Source organism: Ammospiza caudacuta, chromosome 16, assembly GCF_027887145.1.
Source record: "Ammospiza caudacuta isolate bAmmCau1 chromosome 16, bAmmCau1.pri, whole genome shotgun sequence".
Classification (NCBI taxonomy): domain Eukaryota; kingdom Metazoa; phylum Chordata; class Aves; order Passeriformes; family Passerellidae; genus Ammospiza; species Ammospiza caudacuta.
Window position 1 is genome coordinate 2,300,451 of NC_080608.1, and position 24,877 is coordinate 2,325,327.

Here is a 24,877-nt window from a genome sequence, read left to right on the forward strand (position 1 = left end):
ATGAGCTCCCCGTGCGGGCCTGACTCGGATATCGCAGACTGGCTGGCCAGCATCCACCTGGAGCGGTACCGGGATGTCTTCAAGCAGCACGGATACCACGTGGCCAGAGATGCCACCTCTCTGGACAGCCGCCACCTGCAGCAGATCGGCATCACCGCCACCGGGCACCGCAAGCGCATCCTCACCCTGGCGCAGCAAACTCGGCTGCTGAGCCGACCCCGGGGCACAGCCGCGGCAGGAGACCCCCATTGCCGGGGCACGGAGGTGCTGGATGCCCCCCAGGAGGGCAAGGATGCCATGAGAGCAGAGCCGGGAGTGACCAGCGACGCCTTAGGGACGCAGCTGCGTGTCCCCGTGCCCGGCCAGGCACCGCCTGCAGACAAGGACGCTGCTCCTGCCGCCCCAAAGCCGGTTCCCAAGCCCAGGACGGTGTTCCCTCGCTCAAAGGCGGAGCAGGGATCGGTGCCCGCGCCCCTCGCACGCCCCACGGTGCCAGCGCACGGCCCGGGCAGCGAGCGGGCACCATCAGCCTTTGTGGTACTGGAGGGCTTCGTGCCAGGGGAGAGCTCCACAGATTTGGAGAGCCCAGAGGCGGCTCCGGGGGCAGCCGTGACCATGGGTGCCATCGCGTCCCGGCTGCGAGGGCGGGACAGCGCTCGGGAGGACACACGGCCATCCCCGAGCCACGGACAGAGCCTGGACACAGCGGAGGACAGACAGACGTGCCCCCCGTCCGTGCCCAGCGTGCCCCCGCGGCACAGGCACAGGGCTCCGGCAGCCGAGCCCGGCCCTGGCAGTGCCCAGGAGGCTGCCCCGGGCAGGGGGGACCCCTCGCCGTGCCCCCGGGCACCCCCTGAGCCGGGCTCGGGGCAGCCCCGGCTGCAGATGGTCTCCAACGTCATCTACGAGGGACTCGAGCGCCCGGCGGCGGCCGCGGAGGAGCCGCGAGGGGAGGACGGGCCCCGGGACGAGGCGGTCCCGCCGCCCCCCGCCCCCTGCCCGCAGGAGCAGCCCCGGCCGGAGGACAGGTCTGGGTGAGCCGAGGCTTCCCCTCAGCGCTGAGGGACGGGGCAGAGCAGGCGGAGATGGGGCTGCAGAGACCCCCCAGCCCCGGGACCAGAGGGGGCAGAGCAGGCAGAGATGAGGGTGCCGAGATGAGGGTGCAGAGATGAGGGTGCAGACCCCCCCCAGCCCCGGGACCCACCCCAGAGCTGGCCCTGCTGCCCCCAGGTGCTCACCAACCCCTTTCAGCACCCTCCCCATGCCTTCCCCGGCAGCTGGGATCCTTCTGGGATGACAGCAAGGCCCTGGGCCCCCCGATGGCTCCTGCTGGATGCAGGGAGGGGCTGCTGCCCTTTCTGCGCCCCTCTGGCAGCAGGGCTCGGGGTCCCCGGCATGCTGAGGGGTGGCTGAGTGAGGTTCTGGGGCTGGGAATGAGGTGGGAGATGACAGAGGGGGGAGATGCTGCTGTGGGAAATGCTCCACCGTGCCAGAAAACATCCCAGCAGTGCCAGGGTGGGAAGAGAAGGGAGAAGGGGGGGCACTGGGAGCAGGGAGGGGACGCTGCACATTCCAGGGGACAAAGCCGGGCTCGGCAGCAGCCAGACCGGACAGCACGGCCCCATTCCATAACCCCTGTCCTGTTTCCCTGCAGTCCTGGCTGGCCCGGGGCCCTGCCCCCCATCCCACAGAGACCCAGCGGCAAGCCAGGTGAGCCCCGGGGCACAGCACGGACCGCGGTGTGCCCGGAAAGGGGAGGGGCTCACCCACAGCCCCTGCATGCCCCCAGCCCTATCCCTGCCTTACCCAGGGCCGGGGTGGCCATTCCAGGCACAGCCCAGCCCCGGTGTCACTGTGTCACTGTGTCACACTCCCTGAGTGTTGGGGGCTCTGTGGTGGGCTTGGGGGTCCATCCAAAGGGCTGGCACTCTGCCTCCCCTCTGATGCTTTCCCTCCCTCTCTGCCCACAGAGGGGAATGACCTCCCCATCACCCCCTACAGCGAGACCATCTTCGGCCATGTGGGGCTGCCCCGGGAAACAAAGGTGAGGAGTCACTGAGGGGGTGGTGGCTGTCCCCTGCTGTCACCCTGCATCCCAGAGTCAGGAGCTGCAGCTGGTAAGGCCACAGTGCCCAGCAGTGCCCAGGGAAGGTTCATTCCCCCACAGGGTGCTGGCACTGCCCAGGCTGCCCAGGGAATGGCTGGGGGTTTAGCATGGTTTCCCAAAGAATGGGGATGGATGCAGGAGCTCCACCAGCCCAGCAGGCACAGAGATGTCCTGGCAGGAGTTCCAGTGCTGGGAATGTTGGGGGGCACAGGGAGGGAGGAGCTGGGCTGGGTATTGAGCAGGATTTAGCATTGGGGATCTGCCTGGCTTCCTTTTGCTGCCTGTGAAGGGGGACAGGAGGTGATGCCAGGGGTTTGGAGACGTGTGGTGGTGGCCTGTGTGACATTCCCTAAAGCAGGGAAGCCCCAGCCTCTGTGCCATCCCACAGGACTGGCTGAGCCTCAGCTGCTGGTGGCCATGGGGCTCCTGAGCACTCCCAGAGGTGCAAACCCCAACAGCCCTGGGTGCCCCAGAGCTGGGCTGCCAGAGCTCCAGGAGCCTTTGGACTCCAGGGATGCACAGGGGGGATTGTTGGGGGTCTGGGCAGGGCCAGGGGCTGGGCTGGATGTGTCCCTCCAGCTCAGCACATTCTGTGGTTTTGGGTCAGGGTCACAGGTGAGCCCCTGCACTGAAGGCCAGGCAGGCTCAGGGGGTCTGGGATGTGACACAGGGCACAGGGGACAGCAGCTGTGACCATTCTCTCCTCCCAGGGTGTTGGCAGCGCCTCTGAGCAGAGCTACGAGGCCGTGTCCGAGCTGGAGCTGGAGCGGGAAGGCTGCAGGTAGGGATCAGGATCCCCTGTGGGCTGGGGACAGGGGACAGGGCACAGCCTTGGGGACAGCCCTGGGGACAGCCTTACAGGGAATGGGGTTCTTACCCCACATCAGAGCTGATCAGGGGCCTCTGGGATGGTGTCAGCAGCCTCCAGAAGGGCTGATGGGTTTGGAGATGAGAGGAGCTGTGCTGGTGGGAGATTTCTGAGAGGGGGCACAGCTGGGGCAGCACCAGGGGCACTGCACACTGCACACCCAGAGGAACCTGGGTTTGGCCCCTGGGAACAGGGAAACACCATGGAGGACAGGGATTACTTGGAAATTAGCTGGCTCCAAGCTCTGGGTGAGGGGTTGTGCAATCCCTGAGGGCTCCAGCAGCACCAGATCATCATATCTGCTGCTGCTCAGGCACTCTGTGGTGGAGGACAGCAAAATTGTGAGGGGCACCTTTAAAACACTTTTGAAATGTACTTTCCATGACTCCTGATAGCATCTCAGAAAGAGGAAGGAAAGCTGCTCTTCCCATTTCGGATGGGGAGGGTTCCTTTTCCTGTGTTGCTCAGTGAGGAGGAGGTGAAGCTGCAGCTCTGTGGCCTCCAGCCCTGCTGTGGCCTTGCTGGCCAGTGCCTGTCCCTGTCCTGCCTTTCTGCCCAGCCTGGGGACACTCCCAGTGCCTCTCGTGCCCTGGGTGTGTGGCACCATGGTGGCACCTGATCTGGTGGCACACATTCCAGGCACAGATGGGGAACTGCAAAGTTTTCCACCCTGTGATATTGCACATTTCTAATCAACTACACACCCGTAATCCCAGTGCTAGCAATCAATTTTTGGAGCCTTTTCCATGGCCTCAGGTCACATGCAGTGCTCTCCTGGGGGTCCGAGTCTGTCTGCACAGAAAGTCTGAAATTCTCAGTATCCAGAGCTCCAGCACCTGGGAACTGGAGTTTTGTACACAGAAACACTGAAATATGAATACAGAAATACTGAAATACTGTGGAGCCTCTGAATGAGCTCAGAGAGGAGCTGGGCACTGACCTGGCTGCATCCAGGGGCTTCCAGGGATTTGGGATTCAGAATACCCCAAGGGAACTGGCCAGGCACTGGCAGCTGTGGGGTTTTGCAGAGAAGAGGCAGGGTGTGACCATCAGCACTGTCAGGGACAGCAGTTCAGGTTTTTCCTCCCAGCCCAAGCAGGGCTGGGGTGTGGAGAGTGGAACAGGAGACAGAAAAGCTCTGAGACCCTTTTGCAGAAGGAGGTGAGGGTTTCTGCTCCAGAGTGGATGTAGATTGTTATTTGGATTAAGCTGATTAAGAAGGAGGTTTTGACTGTGTTTGTAATTAATTGTCAGACTCCCAGACTCCATCATCCCACCCCAGCCCCTCTGGTCCCAGCCCATTCCCTGGAGCAGAGCTGTGGGGTCCAAGGGGCTGCTGGCCAGCTCTGGCCCAGCTCTGTTGCCTCTGTGGGACCTCCTGATCCTCCCCTGCACCACTGGTGTTTCTCCAGTCCTCATCCTTGTGTCACGGGGGATGAACAGCCATCCTCTGCAGCCCACCCATCCACTTTGGGTCATGGGAAATATTTCCTAGTCCCAACCCTCAGAGAGGCCCTTCTGCCCCTTTTCCTACCTGTGGTACCTCCTCTTGCCCTCTTCTGGAAGAGCTTTGTCTGGCCCACGCTGCTCCCTGGCTTGGGGTGTACAGTGCCAGTGTCAGGGGTGAGCAGAGCCTCCTCACCTGCAAGAAAATACCCTCAGAAAGAGGAAGAGGAATGCAAAATTCCTGCAAACTGGGAGTTGAGGGTGCAGCAGGTGGGATTTACCTGCTCTGAGCCTGAGCACTTTCCTCCACACTGGTGATGCTCAGCCCCTGAAGTGCTGGTGCCCTGCTGCAGCGCCAGCAGGACAGAGAGGTGGCACAGCAGTGTCCCTGTCACCCCACGGAGCTCAGGGCACTGGGTCACACTCACCAGGCACCGAGGGTGGGCTTTGCCTGTCCCCGCCAGATGCTCAGAGCCCTCTGTCTCTTTGCAGCTGCACTGACTGTAAGGCTCAGGTCAGGGAGGGGCTGACATGGATTTTTTCCAGTTTTCCTCTTTTCCTGCCCCATTCCGTGGGTCTGCCTCCCCCTCAGCCCTGGCACTCCAGGCTGCTGTCTGTCTGTGACTCAGAGTCCTCCAGCCACACCGTTGTTCCCTGTCCAGTCCCTCCTGAAGCATCTGCAGACAAAGCTGGGATTCCAGCCAGATGAGTCACCGTGCCAAGGCTCTGTTGTGCTAATTAAACAGCGATTTTCCTTGTGCTCGGAGCCTCGAGGCCAGCCAGGGCCATTCCTTGTCTTTCCTGGGCCGTGTCCCCTCTCCATCCCCTCCTCAGCCCTGGCACTATCCCGTTTCTCTGAGCAGACCCAGCTGGGGTGGCTCCAGCATCTTCCCAGGCAGGTTTTGGGCTTGCTCCTGTCCTGTGTGGACCAGGGACAGCTGATCCTCACAAGGTGCCTGTCCAGGGCCTGCCCTAGCATGAGGCAGTGCCCAAATCCAGGTTTTGGGAGAGTTTAGGAGTGTTTGGGGTCCTTCCCCTGGTCTTGAAGCTTCTCATGATCTTACACTGGAGACACTTTCTCACATTCTCTGGGTTTGTTCTCCAAAATTGTCTCCATCTCCAAGGAGGATTCCTATAGCTCATTTGCTCCTCTCCCACGTGCTTCTGCCCCTTGCTCCTTGGCTCTGTCTGATGTCCCCTCTCGGGTTGCTGTTGGTAATTGTTGCCCCGAGATGTGCAGGATGTCTCTGTTTCAGCCCGTGCAGCTGAAGAACGAGTCAGAGCTCTTCAGTTTTTGGACTTAAAGTTGTTTATTAATTCCTATCTATAAAATTTTCTTTCTGCCCAGCCGAGATCTGCTCAGCAGGGCAGCCACACGCACTCTGACCGCCCCCGAGGCGGTGTTGTCCTTTTATACTACAAACTATGTATTACATATTTACACTTAATTCCCAACACCTATCACCTGTGTTAGACAGTGCACTTCTACTCTAAACCAATCCCAAAGTGCCAACACCACTGCAGAAAATGGAGAACAAGAAGAACAAGAAGAAAGGCTAGACATGCCCAAGTTCCTCCATCTTGTCCCCATAAAAGCCCTATACCAAAAATCCTAAAATCTACATTTTCACCCTGTGATCACTTTGTTATTATACAATTTAAATTTCTGTGACTTTCATGTCCTCATACAAAGCTGGTATTTTGCTCCAGGGGTCAAAATCAAATGTGCAGGTGCTCTGGGCTGCGTGCCAGGGTCTCTGAGGCCCCCGGTGGTGTTCTTGGCAACTCTGGACACCCAGAGGGATGTGCTGAGTTCTGACAGTCACCCAGCTCCTGAGGCTGAGGCAGTGATGGCCAAGAGAGTCCCTCCAGTTCTCCTCATTGTAATAAACAGGGCCAGGAGAGCAGCTCCTTTAAAAAGGCCTTTATGATGTTGGGTTGTAGCTTAGGGGGATCCTCCAAGCTGAGAACTATTAAAATTATGGTGACAGGATGGAATCCGGCTCTGGTCAAGGGTGGGTGATTTAGTGCGGTTCTGGTGGGTTAAAGTCCTCGTTTATGTGCTGGTTTGTTGCTCTGAGAGAGTTCATGTAGTTCCCACAGCCTCTCATTTAAATTCTGTCTGGGAGGGTAATGGATACAAATCCGGGTGAGAGGGAAAGGGGCACAAATACAGAGTATGACCGGGAGAGATACAAATACAGGGTAACTAAAAGGCAAGTCCTAGAACTCTAACATTCAATGTTTAACGACAGACCAACACTTCAAATTAAGACCTTATCAACTTCACTAACATAACTACCAATTACTACTCTGAAAAAGAGCTCTCATCTCCAGGGTTTCATTCCTCACACTCATGACCCTGCCCCATCACCCACCCTGTCCCCTGGAGATGCCCAGTTTGCTCAGGTGCTCCTCAGACAGAAGCTGGGACAAGTCTTGGATCATCCTTGTTGCCTTTTTAGGAGCCTTCTCTTTGCCCTGGCTTTAAATCCTCAGGGGAATTTGGTGGGATGCTCTCCTGTGGGTGCTGGGGTGTCCCAGGAATGTTTTCCTCCCATCACCATTGCACCTGGGCAGGCCCCTATGAGCTCCTGGGACTGTCAGACATTTTCCGGCACATTTCCTTTCCAGGGAAATAAAAACGCCTGCCTTAGAGGGCTGATGGGAAGGTGCAGCTTTGCAGTTTATTTTTATAATTTCCTTTTATTGTTATGGCTGGAGAGCCCCAGCAGGGCTTGCTGTGGGTTTAGCATGGTTTCCCAAACAATGGGGATGGATGCAGGAGCTCCACCAGCCCAGCAGGCACAGAGGGGTCCTGGCAGGAGTTCCACAGTGCTGGGAATGCTGGAGGGCACAGGGAGGGAGCAGCTGGGCTGGGTGTTGAGCACAGAGCAGGATTTAGCATTGGGGATCTGCCTGGCTTCCTTTTGCTGCCTGTGAAGGTGGGCAGGAGGTGATGCCAGGGGTTTGGAGATGTGTGGTGGTGGCCTGTGTGACATTCCCTAAAGCAGGGAAGCCCCAGCCTTTGTGCCATCACCCAGGACTGGCTGAGCCTTGGGCTGCTGGTGGCCATGGGGCTCCTGAGCACTCCCAGAGATGCAAACCCCAACAGCCCTGGGTGCCCCAGAGCTGGGCTGCCAGGCTGAGGCCAGGAGCAGTGCCAGGTGTCCCCAGATGGGGTGGCATTGCCCAGGAGCAGTGCCAGATGTCCCAGTCAGGGCGGCATTGCCCAGGAGCAGTGCCAGGTGTCCCCACACAGGGTGGCATTGTCAAAGACCATGCTGTGGTGCCCAGGCAGGAGCAGTGCCAGGTGACCCCAGATCGGGTGGCATTGCCCAGGAGCAGCGCCAGGTGTCCCCAGACATTGCCCAGGTCCATGCTGTGGTGCCCAGGAGCAGTGCCAGGTGTCCCCAGACATTGCCCAGGTCCATGCTGTGGTGCCCAGCTCCCTCTCAGCCCCTCTTGGCACAGGACCAGCAGCGAGTGCAGCAGCGAGGGCCGCAGCGAGGATGAGGAGGGCCGCAGCCAGCTCATCGAGCGCATCGCCCACAGCGACACCGAGGGCTATTCCACGGTGGAGGCGCCGCGGGCGCAGGGCTCCCCGTTCAGCCTGCCCGCACACCTGTACCCCGACGAGCTCCTGGACGACCTGACCATCTCCCCCTACGCCAGCTTCACCTCACTGTGCGAGCCACGGCCCACCATGCTCAGCGGCTGGCTGGACAAGCTGTCCCCTCAGGGGTACGTGGGGTGACGAGGGGTCACAGCTTGGCTGGACAAGCTGTCCCCTCAGGGGTACGTGGGGTGACGAGGGGTCACAGCTTGGCTGGACAAGCTGTCCCCACAGGGGTATGTGGGGCTGGTGTGGGGTCACAGTGGGCTTTGGGCTGGGAGGGACCCTAAGATTGTGGGAATTTTTCATCACTCGGGGTCACCAATTGTGGTGGTGTTCACAGGGGTCCCAGCAAGAGTGAAGAGACGAGGATCTGACTCCATGTTTCAGAAGGAATTTATTATTTATTATATATATTTCAGAAGGAATTTATTATTTATTTATATATTTTTATTTATTATATATTTATTATATATAAATATATACTTATATATAAATACATATTTATGTATGTAATATATTTATAATTATTATAATTATTTATATATTTAATATATTTCTATATTTTATTATTATTTATATATATCAGAAGGAGTTTTTATATTATATATATTTATTATATAATTTAATATATTCACATATATTTAATTTTTTCTATATATTTATATATATTTAAGTATATTTAACATATTCATATTATTTATATATTTAATATATTTTTACATATTATTATTTGTATATATTTCAGAAGGAATTTAATATTTATGTATATATTTATATATATTATATATATTTATTATATATTATTAGATTATATATTTAATATATTTATAATTATTATAATTATTTATATATTTAATATCTTTATATATACTATTTGTATATATATTTCAGAAGGAATATATTATTTTATTATATATATTATATTAAAACTATACTAAAACGATAGAAGAAAGAATTTCATCAGAAGGCTTGAAAGGAAAGCATAGAATGGAATGATAACAAAAGCTCCTGACTCTCAGAGAGTCCAAGCCAGCTGACTGTGATTGGCCATTAATTAGAAACAACCACATGAGACCAATCCCAGATGCACCTGTTGCATTCCGCAGCAGCAGATAACCATTGTTTACATTTTGTTCCTGAGGCCTCTCAGCTCCTCAGGAGAAAAAATCCTAAGGAAAGGATTTTTCATAAAACATATCTGTGACATTAAGATCATCTCGTTCCACACCATGCCATGGGCAGGGACAACCTGCACTATCCCAGTTTGCTCCCAGCTCTGTCCATCTGGCCTGGAGCACCTCCAGGGATGGGGCAGCCCCTGTAGGTAAAGCCCCCTTGGGCAAGGTGAGGTTGCTGCACTGGTCACTGTGCTCCCCTTGGAAGAGGAACCTCTTGGGTGCCCCTCTGTGCAGTGGTGCCTGGGAGGAGGAAGGGTCTTTGAGGGGCACTCATCCTCTTCCCAACAGTTTTTCTGCCATCCCAACAGGAACTATGTCTTCCAGAGGCGCTACGTCCGTTTCGATGGGAAGAACCTGATGTACTCCAGCAGTGAGAAGGTACCAAGGGCACAGCGGGGCAGGGTGGGGAGGCTGAACCTCGACAGCACCTGGGGAGCTGCCACATCCCCTTGGCCTGCCCTTGTCCTTCTGGAAGGAGCCAGCAGTGCTCTGCCATCACCAGGGTGGAGCAGCTGATGCCTGGCAGGCTCCCAGCACAGCCTCAGCCATGGGGAACCCAGGAGAGCAAGGGCCACCCTGCCAACACGGAGCAGGAAAGGGGAGGCCTGCTGGAAATAGGGTCTCAGCCATTGATCCACCTCTTCCTGGATCCCCAGGACTCACCTGGCTGCTGGTGCCCACAGGCTGTGCTGTGAGGCAGCACCAGCAGAGCACCCAGGGGGTGTGGAGGATGTGCCAGGTCATGGAGGTGCCCTGTGGGAAGGGCAACAGGGGTAACTCCACGTGGGGCTTGTTCCAGGAGCCCTATCCCAAAGGAGTGATCCCACTGTCAGTGATTGAAATGGCTCGTTCCACCAAGGACAACAAGTTCCAGGTCATCACCAGCCACCGAATCTTTGTCTTCCGTGCTGAGAATGAGGGTGAGTGAAAACCTGGGCCAGGGCCCACCAGCCCTAAGGAGCCATCCCTGCCTCCCTTCTCCAGGCAGAGCATCCCACAGGCAGCTCTCACCCCATCCCTAAAACATGCCCTGCCTCCCTGCCCTCTGGGTGCTCTGCTCCGTGCCAGGGCTGTGGGAAGGGCTCAGCCCCGCTCCCTCCTGCCTGCTCCCCAGCCCAGAGGAATGAGTGGTGCTCCACGCTGCAGAAGAAGGTGATGGAGCAGCGCCTGGTGGGGTCCCGGCCCCGGCCTGCCAACACTGCCCACTGCCAGAAGTCAGGAACCCTGGAGCTGAAGGGCCACAAGTCCAAGGTTTTCGCAGCCCTGAGCCTGCCTGAGATGTGGCTGTACAAGAGCGAGCAGGTTTGTGGCCAGACCCCCACGAGGGATGAGAGGGATGGAGGGAGCTGAGCCAGGGCCGGTGCCAAAGGGAGAGCAGAGAGGAAATGGGTGGGCAGGAAAAAGGGAATGGCAGAGCAAGAAGCTGGAGATCCTGGAGGGCAGCAGTGGTGGGTACCAGGAGTGGACACCCCTCCCAACCTTCTCACTATCACTAAATCATCATCATCTCCACCAGGCATTTTGGCCTTGGTCACACCAAGCATTCCAACCCATCCCAGGGCTGCTGGATCAATGGCAGCAAACACACCTGCTGCAAGAGGCACCCACAGGAACAGCTGGCCCCTGTCACCTCCCATGCTGCTCTTGCTGCTGCTGCCCACAGAACACCTCACTTCCTTCCTGCTGAATTTTCTTAGCACCCCTGCTTTTATTTCCATCACTTCACTTGCAGGTGCCTGCTGTGCACTAAGCAGCATCAGCTCTGAGGACTTTGTTCAGGTTGATATTTGTTTTATGAGGGTCCCTGACTTGAATCTCCAAAAGAAAGGGACCTGGTGTCTTGGTTTGAACAGACAGGTATCTGCTAAGGAAGAGAGCCTCCCCTGAAATGGAAAATGTAAATCCCCTCCCTCTGAATTATTGTAATTTTGAAATTAAGGGGCTCTCAGGCAAAGAGATGGGAGCAGGAATAACAGTTCCTTATTAGGGAAGAAAATTAAAATAAAATAAAATAAAATAAAATAAAATAAAATAAAATAAAATAAAATAAAATAAAATAATCAATGCAGTAATACGAACCAACACTGCCAGAGTCAGACCATGCCCTGCCCCCTGTGTGTCAGGGCGGTGTCCCAGCCCCATCCCAGGGGGGCTCAGCCCTCCTGCAGTGCCAGCTGTGGCTCTGCTGCAGCAGGGATCCTGCACAAGGGGGGAGTTTTCCTCTGCAGCTCCAGGGCTGCTGCAGATGGGCCTGGGCTCCCTCTGGCCATGCAGGGCAGCAGAAAGTTGCTCCTCTGGCAATGCAGGGGGCAAAGGCTGCTGTGCTGTGCCAGGCTCAGATTGGATCCAGGTAGGAATGCTTGGCTCCTCCCCTGGGCGGAGCATCTCCCCATGGGATGCTGGGATTGGATCAGCCCTGCAGGGACACTCAGTGGCCATGGACAGCAGAGATCTCCTGCAGGGAGGGTTGGCTGTGGGAGAGATAAAGAAAAACTGCCCCATGGACAGCAGAGAACTGCTCCACCTCTAATGGATGGGAAATAGAATAGAAACCACATCTTGCAGCCCAGGACACCTGGGTATCCATATTTCAGGGTTGTGGGCAGAAGCTGCCTTTCATTTGAAGGTGTTTGCAGGGTGCTTTATGTCAGATGAGAGGTGGCTGAGGGAGCAGCAGGGGTTTGTCCAGGCAAAGCAGGGATGGGGTGCTGGGGATTCCATGGCTGCAGCCCCAACCCCACAGGCATGCCCAGGGTGGTGCCCAGCAGAACCAACAGCGCTGTCACCCTGAATTGCAGTTCTTCAAGATGGGCATCGCCATGTTCTTCATCGAGATGCGCGGTTCCACCATCCGCGAGGCCAAGAGCCGCAGCTTCGAGCTCATCACCCCCTCCAAAACGTTCAGGTATGCTGGGATCCAGGGGGATGGGCAGGGAGGAGCAGCCTGGGGCTTGGCTGGGCACTGGTGGCTGCAGCCCCTGAGCTCGGGCTGTGCTGTGCTCCCAGCTTTGTGGCCGAGTCGGAGCGGGAGAAGCGGGAGTGGATGGAGGCGCTGCAGGAGGCCATTGCCGAGATGCTCTACGACTACGAGGTGGCAGAGAAGATCTGGTCCAACAAAGCCAACAAACACTGTGCTGACTGCTGGGCTCAGAGTCCTGACTGGGCATCCATCAACCTCTGCGTGGTCATCTGCAAGCAATGTGCAGGTGGGACAGCTCCTGGGGGGCACGGGGGCATCCTCGGGCTGTGGGCTGGGCTGGCCTGGGCAGGCATGGTCTGCCTGGGATGCGGGCATAACTTGGGGCTCAGTTCCCTGGCAGGATCAAGGGGTGCTAACTCTCCTGCTCCCTGCAGGGCAGCACCGCAGCCTGGGCTCCAACATTTCCAAGGTGCAAAGCCTGAAGCTGGACACCAGCGTCTGGTCCAATGAAATCGTGCAGGTGAGACACTCGGGGATGTAATGAAATCATGCAGGTGAGACACTCAGGGGCACAATGAAATCGTGCGAGACACTCAGGTGCAATGAAATAGTGCAGATGAGGCATTTGGGGGTGCAATGAAATCATACAGGTGAGGCACTCAGGGGTGCAGTGAAATCATGCAGATGAGGCAGGAGTGCAATGAAATCATGCAAGTGAGACAGTCATAAGTGCAATGAAATCCTGCAGGTGAGACACTCAAGGGTGCAATGAAATTGTGCAGGTGAGGCATTTGGGGGTGCAATAAAATCATGCAGGTGAGGCACTCAGGGGTGCAGTGAGATTGTGCAGGTGAGGCACTCATAGGTGAAATGAAATGGTGCAGGTGATAAGCTCGGGGGTGCAATGAAATCATGCAGGTGAGGCAAATCACGAAGGTGAGGCACTCAGGGGTGCAGTGAAATTATGCAGGTGATACACTTCGGGATGCAGTGAAATTGTGCAGGTGAGGCATTTGGGAGTGCAATGAAATTGTGCAGGTGAGGCACTCAGGGTTGCAATGAAATCATGCAGGTGATACACTCAGGAGTGCAGTGAAATTTGCAGGTGAGGCACTTGGGGTGGAATGAAATTGTGCAGGTGAGACACTCAGGCCAGGGCATGCTGTGCTCAGGGCCCAGGCTACTCCTGGCAGGGCAGCATCCCCACAGCCCCCCTCAGGATGCAGGAACTCTGGGAATGCTGCTCCTCCTGCTGACCCTGGGGCTCGCCATGACCACGGGACTCTCCCACAGCTCTTCATCGTGCTGGGAAATGACCGAGCCAACCAGTTCTGGGCCGCCAGGCTCCCCGCCAGCGAGGCCATCACCCCGGAGAGCGGCGCCGAGCAGAGACGGGAATTCATCACCCGCAAGTACCGGGAGGGCCGGTACCGCCTGCCCCACCCTCACTACGGCACTCAGGAGGAGGTGCTGCAGGTAGGGGACACCTCCAGGGGCTGGAGCCACCCCAGAGCTCCTGGCCTGAGGTGCCAGCCCCTCCTGCCTGGCTGCGTGTGCTCGCTCCCTCATACCAGGCAGATTTTGGGAGGTTGTGCCCTGGTTTGGCTGCTTGGGGCAGCACTGGGGTCTCCATGAGCAGGGTGGGATCCCTAAATGTGGCTGTTTCACCCCAGGCGCTGTGCTCTGCAGTGGCAGGACCAGCCCTGCTCAAGACCATCCTGCAGTTCTTCTCATCCTCGGAGGCGGCCCTGGCCTCTGACCCTGCTGCCAGCGAGGCGGCCCCGGGGGCCGACCTCTGGTGGGGACCAGAGAGCAAAAGGCCCAGGAACCTTTCAGGTAAAGAGGAGCCTCGAGCCCCATCTGGCTGTGGTGGAGGAAATTCCTCTTTTCTGCTGGCCCTGCCCCTCCTGGCATGGCCCAAGGCCGGGGACACTCAGGGTGTCAGCGCTCCCTGTGGGACTCACCCTGTTGAAGGATTCCTCTGGGATCTCTGATTAGCAGGTCCCTCTGGAGTCCCTTTTCAGGGAACCCCATGCCTGCACACCCCTTTGCCTACACCTGCATGAGGGGATCTCCCTCTGTACCCACAATTTGGTGGGTTCCTGCTCCCCCCACCTCGGGTTGCTGTTTGATAATTGCTGCCCCAAGATGTGCAGGATGTCTCTGCTTCGGCCCACACAACTGAAGAACGAGTCTGGACTCTTCACTTTTCGGTCTTGAGGTTGTTTATTAATTCTTATCTATAAAATTTTCTTTCTGGCAGCCGAGATCTGCTCAGCAGAGCAGCCACAGGCACTCTGACTGACCCCGAGGTGGTGTTGTCATTTTATACTACAAACTACATGTAAGATATTTACACTTAATTCCCAATAACCATCACCTATGTTAGACAGTGAACTCCTATTCTGAACAAGCCCCAAAGTGCCAGCATCACTGCAGAAAATGGAGAACAAGAAGAACAAGAAGAAAGGCTGGACACGCCCAAGTTCCTCAATCTTGTCCCCATAACCCCCATACCAAAACTCCTAAAATCTACATTTTCACCTTGTGATCATTTTGTTATTACACTATTCAAACCTGTGTGACTTTCATGTCCTCATACAAAGCTGGTAATTTGCTCCAGGGGTCAAAATCAAATCTGCAGGTGTTCTGGGCTGTGTGCCAGGGTCTCTGAGCCCCCCGGGGGGGTCCTCAGCAACTCTGGATACCCAGAGGGATGCACTGAGTTCCAACACCCCCCACCCTCTGTACTGTGTCCCACAGGGAGCCCCCGAGCACAGGACCCAGGTCCTGAGGGTGTGTACAACGAGATCACCCAGCCAGTGACACACTGCGGGTACCTGTACCGGGCCACGGCCCCCCCAAAGCTCCCAGGGGCCAGGAAGAGCAAAGAGGGTGAGTGTGGGCGCTGGGGAGGGCAGGCAGAGGTGCCCACTCCGGTGCCACTGAGCCCCTGTTCCTGCAGACTTCCAGCGCACGTGGTGCTCCCTGGAGAGAGCCCTGCTCTTCTTCGAGACTGAGAAATGCACTGAGCCTCTGGGCCACATTGACAGCGGGGATCTCCTCTCCCTGGGGGTCAACAGAGCCCACCAGGCCCTCACCAGCCCTGGCCCCACTGAAAGGTACTTCCAGCCGTGCCCCCAGTCCTGCCCAGAGAGCGTGGGGCACACAGGCAGCAGGGCTGGGCTCCCTGCTCTGGCTCTAGGGGCAGGGTTGCCCTCACGGCTGCTTCACCCTCTGCAGGTTTCGCTTCACCCTTGAGCTCTTCCTCACTGGGGAGAAAGTGCAGCAGCTGGGAACTGATGGGCCCGAAACGCTGCAAGCCTGGGCCAGCGCCATGGGCAAGGTGAGCCAGCCTCAGTGTGCCCCCAGACTGCCCCTGCTCACCCACTGTGATTCCTCACAGCTCCCCATGCCCTTCATCCACTCTGGGAAGCCTCTCCGCCCTTTCCAGGGCTCCTGTCCTCCCTGGTGATCTGCCCCCTGTGATGGTGTTCGCAGGGGTCTCAGGTTGAGGGAAGAGATGAGAGTTTTACTCCATATTTCAGAAGGCCTGATTTATTATTTTATGATATATATTACATTAAAACTACACTAAAATAATAGAAGAAAAGGTTTCATCTCAGAAGGCTAGCTAAGCTAAGAATAGAAAGGAAAAGAATGATAACAAAGGCAGCTGCCTCAGGCTCTCTGTCTGAGCCAGCTGACTGTGATTGGCCATTAATTAGAAACAACCACATGAGCCAATCACAGATGCACCTGTTGCACTCCACAGCGTCAGATAACCAATGTTTACATTTTGTTCCTGAGGCCTCTCAACTTCTCAGGAAGAAAAATCCTAAGGAAAGGATTTCCATAAAAAGATGTCTGCGACAGACAGCATCCTCATGGGTTGTCTTCACCCCTCTTATGTCCTCTTCCATCCCACAGTGGTTCACCCCCGTGAGCTGCCACTGCCTGCTGGGCTACGAGTTCCAGCGCGTGGGGCAGCTGCGCTACAAGTGCATGCTGAACCCCGAGCGCTGGCAGAGGGCCTTCTTCATCCTGCAGAAGAGCCACCTCTTCATCTGCCCTGCCGAGGAGGATGGGGCCGAGGACAGCATCAACCTGCGGCGGCTGCAGGAGCTCAGTGAGTGCCGGGAGCTCACAGGGCCAGGACAGGCACCATGGTGGCCCTGTTTGGCTCTGACTGCTCAGCTTCTCGCCCAATGCAGGTCTGGTTCCCCCCACGGACACCCCGGAGAAGAAGGAGCTGCTGGTCCTGGTGGAGATGGGGAGGTGAGTCCTGGCCGTGAGGGTGATGGAGAGTGAGCCAAGCAACCTCGGATTGCTGCCCAGAGAAAAGGCACTTTGGGATGTGTTGGGACTCAGATGTTCGTTGGTTCTTATCTACACCACAGTCTCACAAACCCTGAGTTCTACAACACTTCACTCTGAAAAACTAAAAAATGGAGCCCCATCTCTCACTTTCTACCAAGCCTTTTAAGGATAAACTGTCCAATTAAGAAATGACACCTAAATTATTTTTACTTTTAACCCAATAACCAGCCACCCATGGCCTGCAGTGCAGACTTCTTTATCCAATTACACAAAACCACCCAAATCCATGGAGGAGAAGGTGAAGAAGAAGGACCAGCCTCCACCTTAAAACCTCCATCTTGCTTTATATATATTACTATATTCTAAAACCCCAAACTCTAAGTTTCCCACCCTGTGATATTACACACTTCTATTCAAGCTCCATACCTACAATCCCAGTGCTATCATTCCCTTTTGGAAGCCTTCTCCACGGCCTCAGGTCAAATGCAGTGTTCTCTTGGGGGTCAGTGCCTGTCAGCACAGACAGTCTGAAATTCTCAGTAGCCAGGGTTCCAACAGGGATGGGCCAATGCTGATCCCAAATCCCTGGTGGGAAAGTTACAGAGACAGCAGGGCTGAGACCGAGGGCCTTGCAGGGGTGTTTTGGTGGTGTAGGGTGTCCCTCAGCTCAGCCTGGCTCCCAGTTACAGGCAGGAGGGATAACCTGCCCCTGGGATTACCCTCATTCCCTCTTTTCTGCCCTTGTTGTTCTCAGGACATTTTACCTGCAGGGCTTGTCGCGGGCAGACTCGGCAGCGTGGTACAGTGACATCCAGGCCTCGGCAGGGGGCCGGGGCAACGCTCTGAGGGACCAGCAGCTGAGCAGGGCAGACATCCCCATCATCGTGGACTCCTGCATTGCCTTCATCACCCAGTATGGTGAGCCCAGCACGTCCCTGTGCCCTCCAGCACCTCGGGCTGGCCAACAATCCAGGCAGGAGGCACTGCTCTAGAGCCACCAGCCCCATGAGGGATTCTCTGAGCAGGACCCGGCCCCTGTGACCCCGTGTCCCTGTCCCAGGGCTGCGGCACGAGGGGATTTACCGCAAGAACGGAGCCAAGTCCCGGATCAAGGTACTGATGGAGGAGTTCCGGCGGGACGCCCGCAACGTCAAGCTGCGCATCAGCGACAACTTCATCGAGGATGTCACCGACGTGCTCAAGAGGTTCTTCCGGGAGCTGGAAGATCCCATCTTCACCCTGGAGCTGCACCCGCAATGGAAGGAGGCTGCAGGTACCTCCTTCACCCAGCCCTGCTCCACGCTGGGTTCCTTGTGTAGGAGTGACGGGGGTAGGATGGTTGGGACGGACAGAGACGAGAGATCTCTGCAGCCAGGTCAGGAACTTGGGGTTTATTGCAAAGGGCCTGGGTGCAGGGCCCTGCTGGGAGCTGCCAAACACAGCTCAGAGCAGGCTGAGAGAAGAGAGAGGGGAGAGAGGATGAGAGGGTAAAAGTGTAGGAGAGTAAAAGGGGTAAGAGCGTAAAGGGGTAAAAGAATAGATGGGGTAAGAGAACAAAATTCCCATTACAATACAATAAATCTTCTTCTGTGTTGAATATTGTGATTCTCACTAACCAATATAGTACAAGATACAAATCCTATAGCATTTACATACAGCCTATAAGAATCATTACATTACCATCCTGTGTTACATTTTAAATCCTAAAAACTCCTCTTTGAGCCCCTTCTGCAAAGCTGTAGAGTCTGCTCTGACCCTTGGGCCTGTCTGCAGGCAGAGGGTGTTGTTCCATCAAAAGGGGATTACCTTCAGCTGGCCACACCATTGTTTTCCAGTTGTTCAGTAACTGAGGGATCTCAAAGCTTGCTTTCATTTCAATCTCGCTTATAGTTTCTATATTCTCAGAATCTTTTGCCAGACAATCATATTTATAAGGCTTTCCTGTTTCATCTTCCCCAACACCCTGGGGCCAGCATTCCTCTGGATGGGTCCTGGTGCCAGCCTGGGTGCTGTGTCACCTCTGGATCACTGGGTTCAGCCAGGATCTGGTTTTCCTCCCTCCAGAGATTTCCTCGAAGCCGCAGCGCTTGGAGCGGTACAAGGAGCTCATCCATCGCCTGCCTCGCCTCAACCACAAGACCCTGGCTGCACTCATCGGGCACCTCTACCGGTCAGTGGGGCCCCCCGTCAGGGTCCCCATGTCCAGCCAGCCCTGGGGGGTCTCCCTGCTGCCCAGGGAGTGCTGGCTCCTATCCCTAAGAGACAGGGAGGGCCCATGCCCTGCTCCACCCACACAGCTGGTGCTGGGACACTTTGAACATTCCCAAAGTCATCCTCCAGCAAGGGGGAGCAACAGGAGGGTTGGGACTAGGGGACAGCACCCTGCAGGCTGTAAATATCATCCAGTGCCCCAAAAAGACAGAAAACATTCAATTCCTATTGTGAGTCAGAGTTTGGGGTAGCGCCGTTGTTTGGTTTGGTGTCAGAGGGAAGTTCTCAAAACAGGAACTGCCCAGTTTGGAGTTCCCAGTGCTGAGGGGCTGGGGACATCCAGGCTGTTTGTATGAGGCAGAGGAGGGTGGCTGGGGCTGGGGACATCCAGGCTGTTTGTATGAGGCAGAGGAGGGTGGCTGGGGCTGGGGACATCCAGGCTGTTTGTATGAGGCAGAGGAGGGTGACTGGGGCTGAAACCCCACCCTGAGCAGGACCAGCCCCTCACCTGTTTGCTCCTTGTGCCAGGGTGCAGAAATGTGCAGACCTCAACCAGATGAGCACCAAGAACCTGTCGCTGCTCTTCGCGCCCAGCCTCTTCCAGACCGACGGCAAAGGGGAGCACGAGGTCAAGGTGATGGAAGATCTCATCGATAACTATGTCAGCATCTTCAATGTAAGCAGGGGCCTGCAGCCCCCTCCATGCTGGCTCTGACCCCCTGGATCCCCCCACAGCCCCACCTCTGCCCCCCCCCTGCATCCCTCCACCCTGGCCCTGTGTCCTCAAGCCGGATCCTGCTCCACGCTGACCCTGTGCACCCTTCCTCTGGCAGATTGATGAGGATCAGGTATCTCAGATGGATCTGGAGAACAGCCTGATCACCACCTGGAAGGACACCCAGGTACTGGGAATGTGCTTGTTGGCCCCCACCGCATCAGGGACCCCTGGGCTGGAGGGGCTGGCTGGAGGATGGGGACACTCCCAGCTCCCCACCATGGGTCCCCACTGTCCCATATCCACTTTTGGGAAAGGATGTTCCCCCTCTTATCTCCCCTGTGCCCACCACCCTGAGGCTCCTGCCTGGGGAAGGAGCAGCCCCAGTTTCCCAGGACACCATCTCCAGCCCCGGGAAGGTGGGATGTGCTCAGCACCCACACCAACACCTCACCAATGCCACCACTCTCCCCACAGCTCTCCCAGGCAGGAGACCTCATCATCGAGGTGTACCTGGAGCAGAAGGTGTCCGACTGCTGCGTCACCCTGAAGGTGAGTCCCAGAGCAGGGCTGTGCCAGAGCACGTGGGGAGGGAGCCCCTGGTGCCCCTGGGACCCATCCTGCACCACCCACTGCAGCAGCTCCCTGTGTGTCTGGCCCCAGGTGTCCCCCACCATGACAGCAGAGGAACTGACCAACCAGGTGCTGGAGATGCGCAATGTGCCCGCCAGCCTGGACATCTGGCTGACCTTCGAGGCTCTGGAGAACGGGGAGCTGGGTGAGCACAGGGGGATGGCCCACGGAGTGCTCCTGGCATGGCCAGGCTGGTGAGGGGCAGGCGTGGGGGACAGAGAGCCAAAACCACCTAGAACAAGAACCCACCAACCACAAATGAGTCTTTGCTACAACAGTGTTCTAGCTCAACTATTCATCCTCTCAGCCTTCTCAGCCTCAGAGCTAAATACTCTTTTACATCTCATTCGAAGCCACCCCAAACCCCACCCTCATCCTCATCACACAATGAAGGAACCAACCAGAACGCCTAAATGCTGGCATTTATCTCCTATTTTATGCACTCACCAGCTCACTCCCACTACTAATTGCTATCCTGCACCTGCACAATCATATTGGCACACTATACTTCCCAATACTCAAACTTTCACATCGTACATTAAACTCTTCTTGATCAGGCCTGGCCACAAGCCTAACTCATCTCCTAACCTTTGTAGTTAAAGCCTCCCTATACAACCTGCATCTGTGACTGCCTAAAGCCCATATAGAATCTTCCATTGCAAGTTCCATACTACTAGCAGCCCTGCTTCTAAAACTTGGAGGTTATGGTATTATACGAATCACAATCCTAGTAAACCCAACATCAAACCGCCTTTCTGGTGGTGGCAGAGGGGACAGGAGCTGGCACGGTGGTGAGAGTGTCCCTGTGTCCCCAGAGCGGCCCCTGCACCCCAAGGAGAAGGTGCTGGAGCAGGCCTTGCAGTGGTGCAAGCTCCCGGAGCCCAGCTCTGCGTACCTGCTGGTGAGGAAGGTGCCCATTGGCGAGGGCAGCTGTCTCTTCACAGGTAAGGCAGGCACAAGGGGACCCGGCCCCTCGGGGTGTCCCCAGAGGGCGACAGCTCTGCCTGAGCTTCCCCTTGCAGCCATCAGTGATCCCACAGTGGGGTCCCCCTGCAATGCCACCCTGCCAGCCCCCCTGACCCTTCTGTCCCCACACTGGGCAGGTGCCAAGCGTGAGACCCCCAAGTGTGGGCTGCTCAAGTGCCGGGAGGAGCCCCCCAAGCTGCTGGGGAACAAGTTCCAGGAGCGTTACTTCGTCATCCAGGACAGGAGGCTGCTGCTGCTCAAAGAGAAGAGGGTAGGGGGATGCTCTGGGATGGATCTCAGCCCCAGGGGTGGCAGGAGGAGCCTGGGGACAGCAGCGGCACAGTGGTGGCTGTTCTCCTGGCAGGCAGGCTGGCACCAAGCCGGGCTGACCCACTGGATGTCCTTTCCCAGAGTGCCAAGCCAGAGCGTGAGTGGCCCCTGGACGCTGCCAAGGTTTACATGGGCATTAGGAAGAAGCTGAAGCCACCAGCTCAGTAAGTGGGACCTTCCCAGGCATGGCACTGGGGCAGATATCCATCCCTCAGTGCCTGCTCCTGGCACCCAAGCCCAGCTGCTGGGGTACACCTGGCCCCCATGGGGCGAGCTCAGCCCCCTGCCCCACTGCCGACAGACCCCAGGCTGTGTCTGAGCTTGGCAGTGCTGTTCTATAGCCTTGTGTTCCTTTCCAGGTGGGGTTTCACGCTGACCCTGGACAAGCAGCAGCTGTGAGTACCTTCCCCTGCTGTCCTGGGGCTGGGGAGGTCGAGATCTGTCCCCAGTTTTAGTGGGAGTGGGACAGCCAGGGGCAGTGGTACAAGGCCCTGGGGTCAGGGCACAGCTGGGGCTATTCAGAGGCAGAGTGGTGGGGCCACATTGTCCTTGGCACAGGATGGGAGCCAGGCTCCAGGGGCCACCCACGTCTCTGCCACACAGCCTTCCTGCCTCCCCACCCACCCCAGCACCCCTGGGTGGTGCTGGGTGCCCTAAAAGCTCCCACCTTGCCCTAAAGCAGCAATTTGGGCACACAGAAATTTTCAGAGATTTAGCCTTGTGGAGTGTAGATGAACCTGAGATCCCCAGGCTCACAGACAACGTAACAAGGGGACATGGGCCCCACTGACCCCACTCCCTGGCAGCTTCTCCACTATTTGCTCTGCAGGTACCTGGTGTGCTCAGGGCAGGCTGAGCTGTGGGACTGGACCACCAGCATCCTCAAGGCTCAGGTGGGTGCAGGCTGGCAGTGCCACCCAGTTGGGCAGGGCTGGGAGGGGCTGGCATGGCTGGCAGGGGGCTGGCAGGGCCTGACCCCCGTGCCCACCCTGTCCCTGTGCTCAAGTGGGTGCAGGCTGGCAGTGCCACCCATTTGGGCAGGGCTGGGAGGGGGCTGGCAGGGCCGGGAGGGGGCTGGCAGGGCCTGACCCCCGTGCCCACCCTGTCCCTGTGCACAGCACGATGACCTGCGCCCCGTGGTGCTGCGCCGCCGCTCCTCCTCCGACCTGGCCAAGCAGAAATTCGGGACGATGCCGCTGGTGCCCCTGCACGGGGACAGCACTGATGCCACCATGCTCTCTGCCAACCAGACCCTGGTAAAGCCCCTGCAGATCCCCCTGCCCACAGGTGCTCCTGCACCCATCCTGCTCCTTGTACCCACCCCAGGACCCCGTGCCCACCCTAGGGCTGGAGAGGCTGGCACACCAATGGGTGCTGTGTGTGCTGTGTGCCATGCTCGTGTCCGTGCCCGTGTCCGTGGCAGCTCTCCGTGCCTGCAGGCTCCTGCAGCCTCCTCTGCCCTGCCCTGCCTGCCCAGGCAGCCGTGGCCCTGCTCTGTGCTCTCCGTGCTCACCCCTGTCCGTCTCCTCTGTTTCTAGCGCCGCCTGCACACGCGAAGGACTTTGTCCATGTTCTTTGTAAGTACCTGCACACCTGGAGCACCTGCTGCTGGCTTTGCACTGTGCCAGGGCTCACCTGCAGCATACCACGGGCACTCAGAGATGTGCCCACCTTGTGTGGCAGATGAGGGGGTGCCCACAGCTCTGCGTGTTCCCTGCCTGGGGATGAGGGTCCCTGCATGGTCCCAGTGTGGGCAAGCAAGGGGTCACCAGTCCAGCCCAGTTCCCAGAGCTTCTCTCCCCTTGGGCACACAGTGCCCATAGGGTATCAATGGAAGGAAAGTGAGGAAAGAGGTTTAGGTGTGCCTTGCCATCAGGTTATTTCCTAAAAGGCCACTGGGCCACTGAACCTCATCTCTCCTGGATTTGTGCTCTGCACAGGATCCACCTGCCCACCCCACCCTGGAACCAAGGGGTGCTGGGATGGTGGCATGGACCATGCCCAGGCAGAGACCAAAATTCCCCTTCCTCAGCCATGGGGAAGAAAGGGCAGCAGTGCCTGAGCCGAGGCACCTGGTGGAGGGTGGGTCCCCTGCAGGTATCAGCCCCATGGTGAGGGACGAGGATCCCCAGGCAGTGCAGGGAGGGCAGGGTGAGGGGGACACAGGGGTACAGCTGAACTGTGTGGGCACTGCCCCTCACCCTGCCCCCGTGCCCTCCCCAGCCCATGAAGGTCCACCAGGACTCTCTGGAGGAGCAGCAGGAGAAGGAGGCAGACGCTGATCCTGTCTATGAGGAAGTGGGGAACTTCCCCGAGCTGGCGGCGCTGGACCTGGGGCAGGGGCTGCTGGCAGAGCTCGCGGCCGTGCCCCCCGTGGACAGGTCCAAGAAGCCATCCCCATTCCCTGAGGAGCCCCCAGGCACTGCTCTGCGCTCCTCACTGCCTGCCAGCCCAGCCCAGAGGGTGACAGGGCCCTCTGTCACCAAAGCCGTGTCCCTCGAAAGGGGCTTGAACCTGGAGAGCAGCAAAGCCCTGAGCCCAGGGCTCAGACCCACCAAAACATCCTCTCTGGAGAGGAACATGGAGCCTTCCCTGGCTCTGGGCAGGGACTGGGAGCAGGCAGCCACACCGGGGAGCAGCCCCACCACAGAGACCTCCCTGGAGCTGCTCAGGAAGAGGAGCCTGCAGCCTCCCTCTCCCATCAGTGACAAACTGATGCAGGAGCTCAGCAGTGTCATCCTCAGGAAGAGTGATGGCCAACCCCCGGGGCCAGGCCAGCCGGTGACGTGATCCGCTGTGACAAAGGGGTGGCCACCAACCCGGGGTCAAGTCATGCCTGGTGGCAGCAATGATGGGTACCCCATGGCAGAGAGGATGGGTACCCCACACTCCCACATCGTGGAGCCTCCACCCTGCTCCTCCTCCTCATCCCACAGCCAGGCTGGGATCAGAACCGAAGGGACAAGTGGTGACCAGGATATTGGGCCGTGGTACCCCCTCAGGGAGGGCTGGGACTGCTGCCACCCACTGTGCCCTTGCTCATGGGTGGCACACCTGTCATGGAGCCCAGCACCGAGGGACACAAGTAAAGGGGGAAACAAAGCAGGAACGTGGTGCCCACATGTTTGGCAGCACCGTGCCAGGCAGGGGGCATGGGGTGCCTGCCAGCACGGGGGCGCACCGCGTGTCCCCTCCAGCTCTGGGCCTGCAGGGCAGGGCCAGGACACCCAAGCCATCTCTCCTTCCCCTCCTTGCATCCACTGTGGCGTAGTGTGGGGGGAAAGGGGGAGCAGCAGGAGCAGGGCTGGCCGTGTGTGCCTGGCGGTAGTCCTGGCGATGGAGGGCAGCCCCTCCTCTGCGGGGGCGTTTGTACCTTTCCTGCCACCAGCAGGGAGAAATAAAGGTTTATTTGTACTCTGGAGGGTTTGGTCACTGCAGGGGGAGTGGTGAGGGATGCCAGGGTCTGGCAGGGGGGGAGGTTGGGGTGCCAGGCACCCAGCTGAGGGTCCCATGGGATTAGGCAGTGCTGGTGTCATCAGGGGGGCAAAACCAAGGCAAAACCCT

General features: G+C 57.2%; 1 protein-coding gene across 1 annotated transcript; it reads left to right on the forward strand.

The window, feature by feature from the left end:
- Positions 1-24,685, forward strand: ARAP3 (ArfGAP with RhoGAP domain, ankyrin repeat and PH domain 3). The gene is made up of 33 exons (XM_058815174.1): positions 1-1,034; positions 1,655-1,710; positions 1,971-2,044; positions 2,818-2,888; positions 7,896-8,165; positions 9,527-9,596; positions 10,018-10,138; positions 10,333-10,520; positions 12,017-12,123; positions 12,225-12,424; positions 12,573-12,658; positions 13,432-13,614; positions 13,812-13,974; positions 14,902-15,033; positions 15,104-15,260; positions 15,382-15,484; positions 16,069-16,267; positions 16,353-16,416; positions 17,213-17,376; positions 17,519-17,731; positions 18,523-18,628; positions 19,198-19,345; positions 19,503-19,571; positions 19,862-19,936; positions 20,048-20,162; positions 20,833-20,961; positions 21,121-21,254; positions 21,395-21,477; positions 21,673-21,708; positions 22,143-22,206; positions 22,432-22,569; positions 22,852-22,890; positions 23,537-24,685. The coding sequence occupies exons 1-33, from the start codon at positions 1-3 to the stop codon at positions 24,101-24,103; spliced, it is 5,358 nt and encodes a 1,785-aa protein (XP_058671157.1). The 3' UTR covers positions 24,104-24,685.
- Positions 24,686-24,877: the final 192 nt, after the last annotated feature.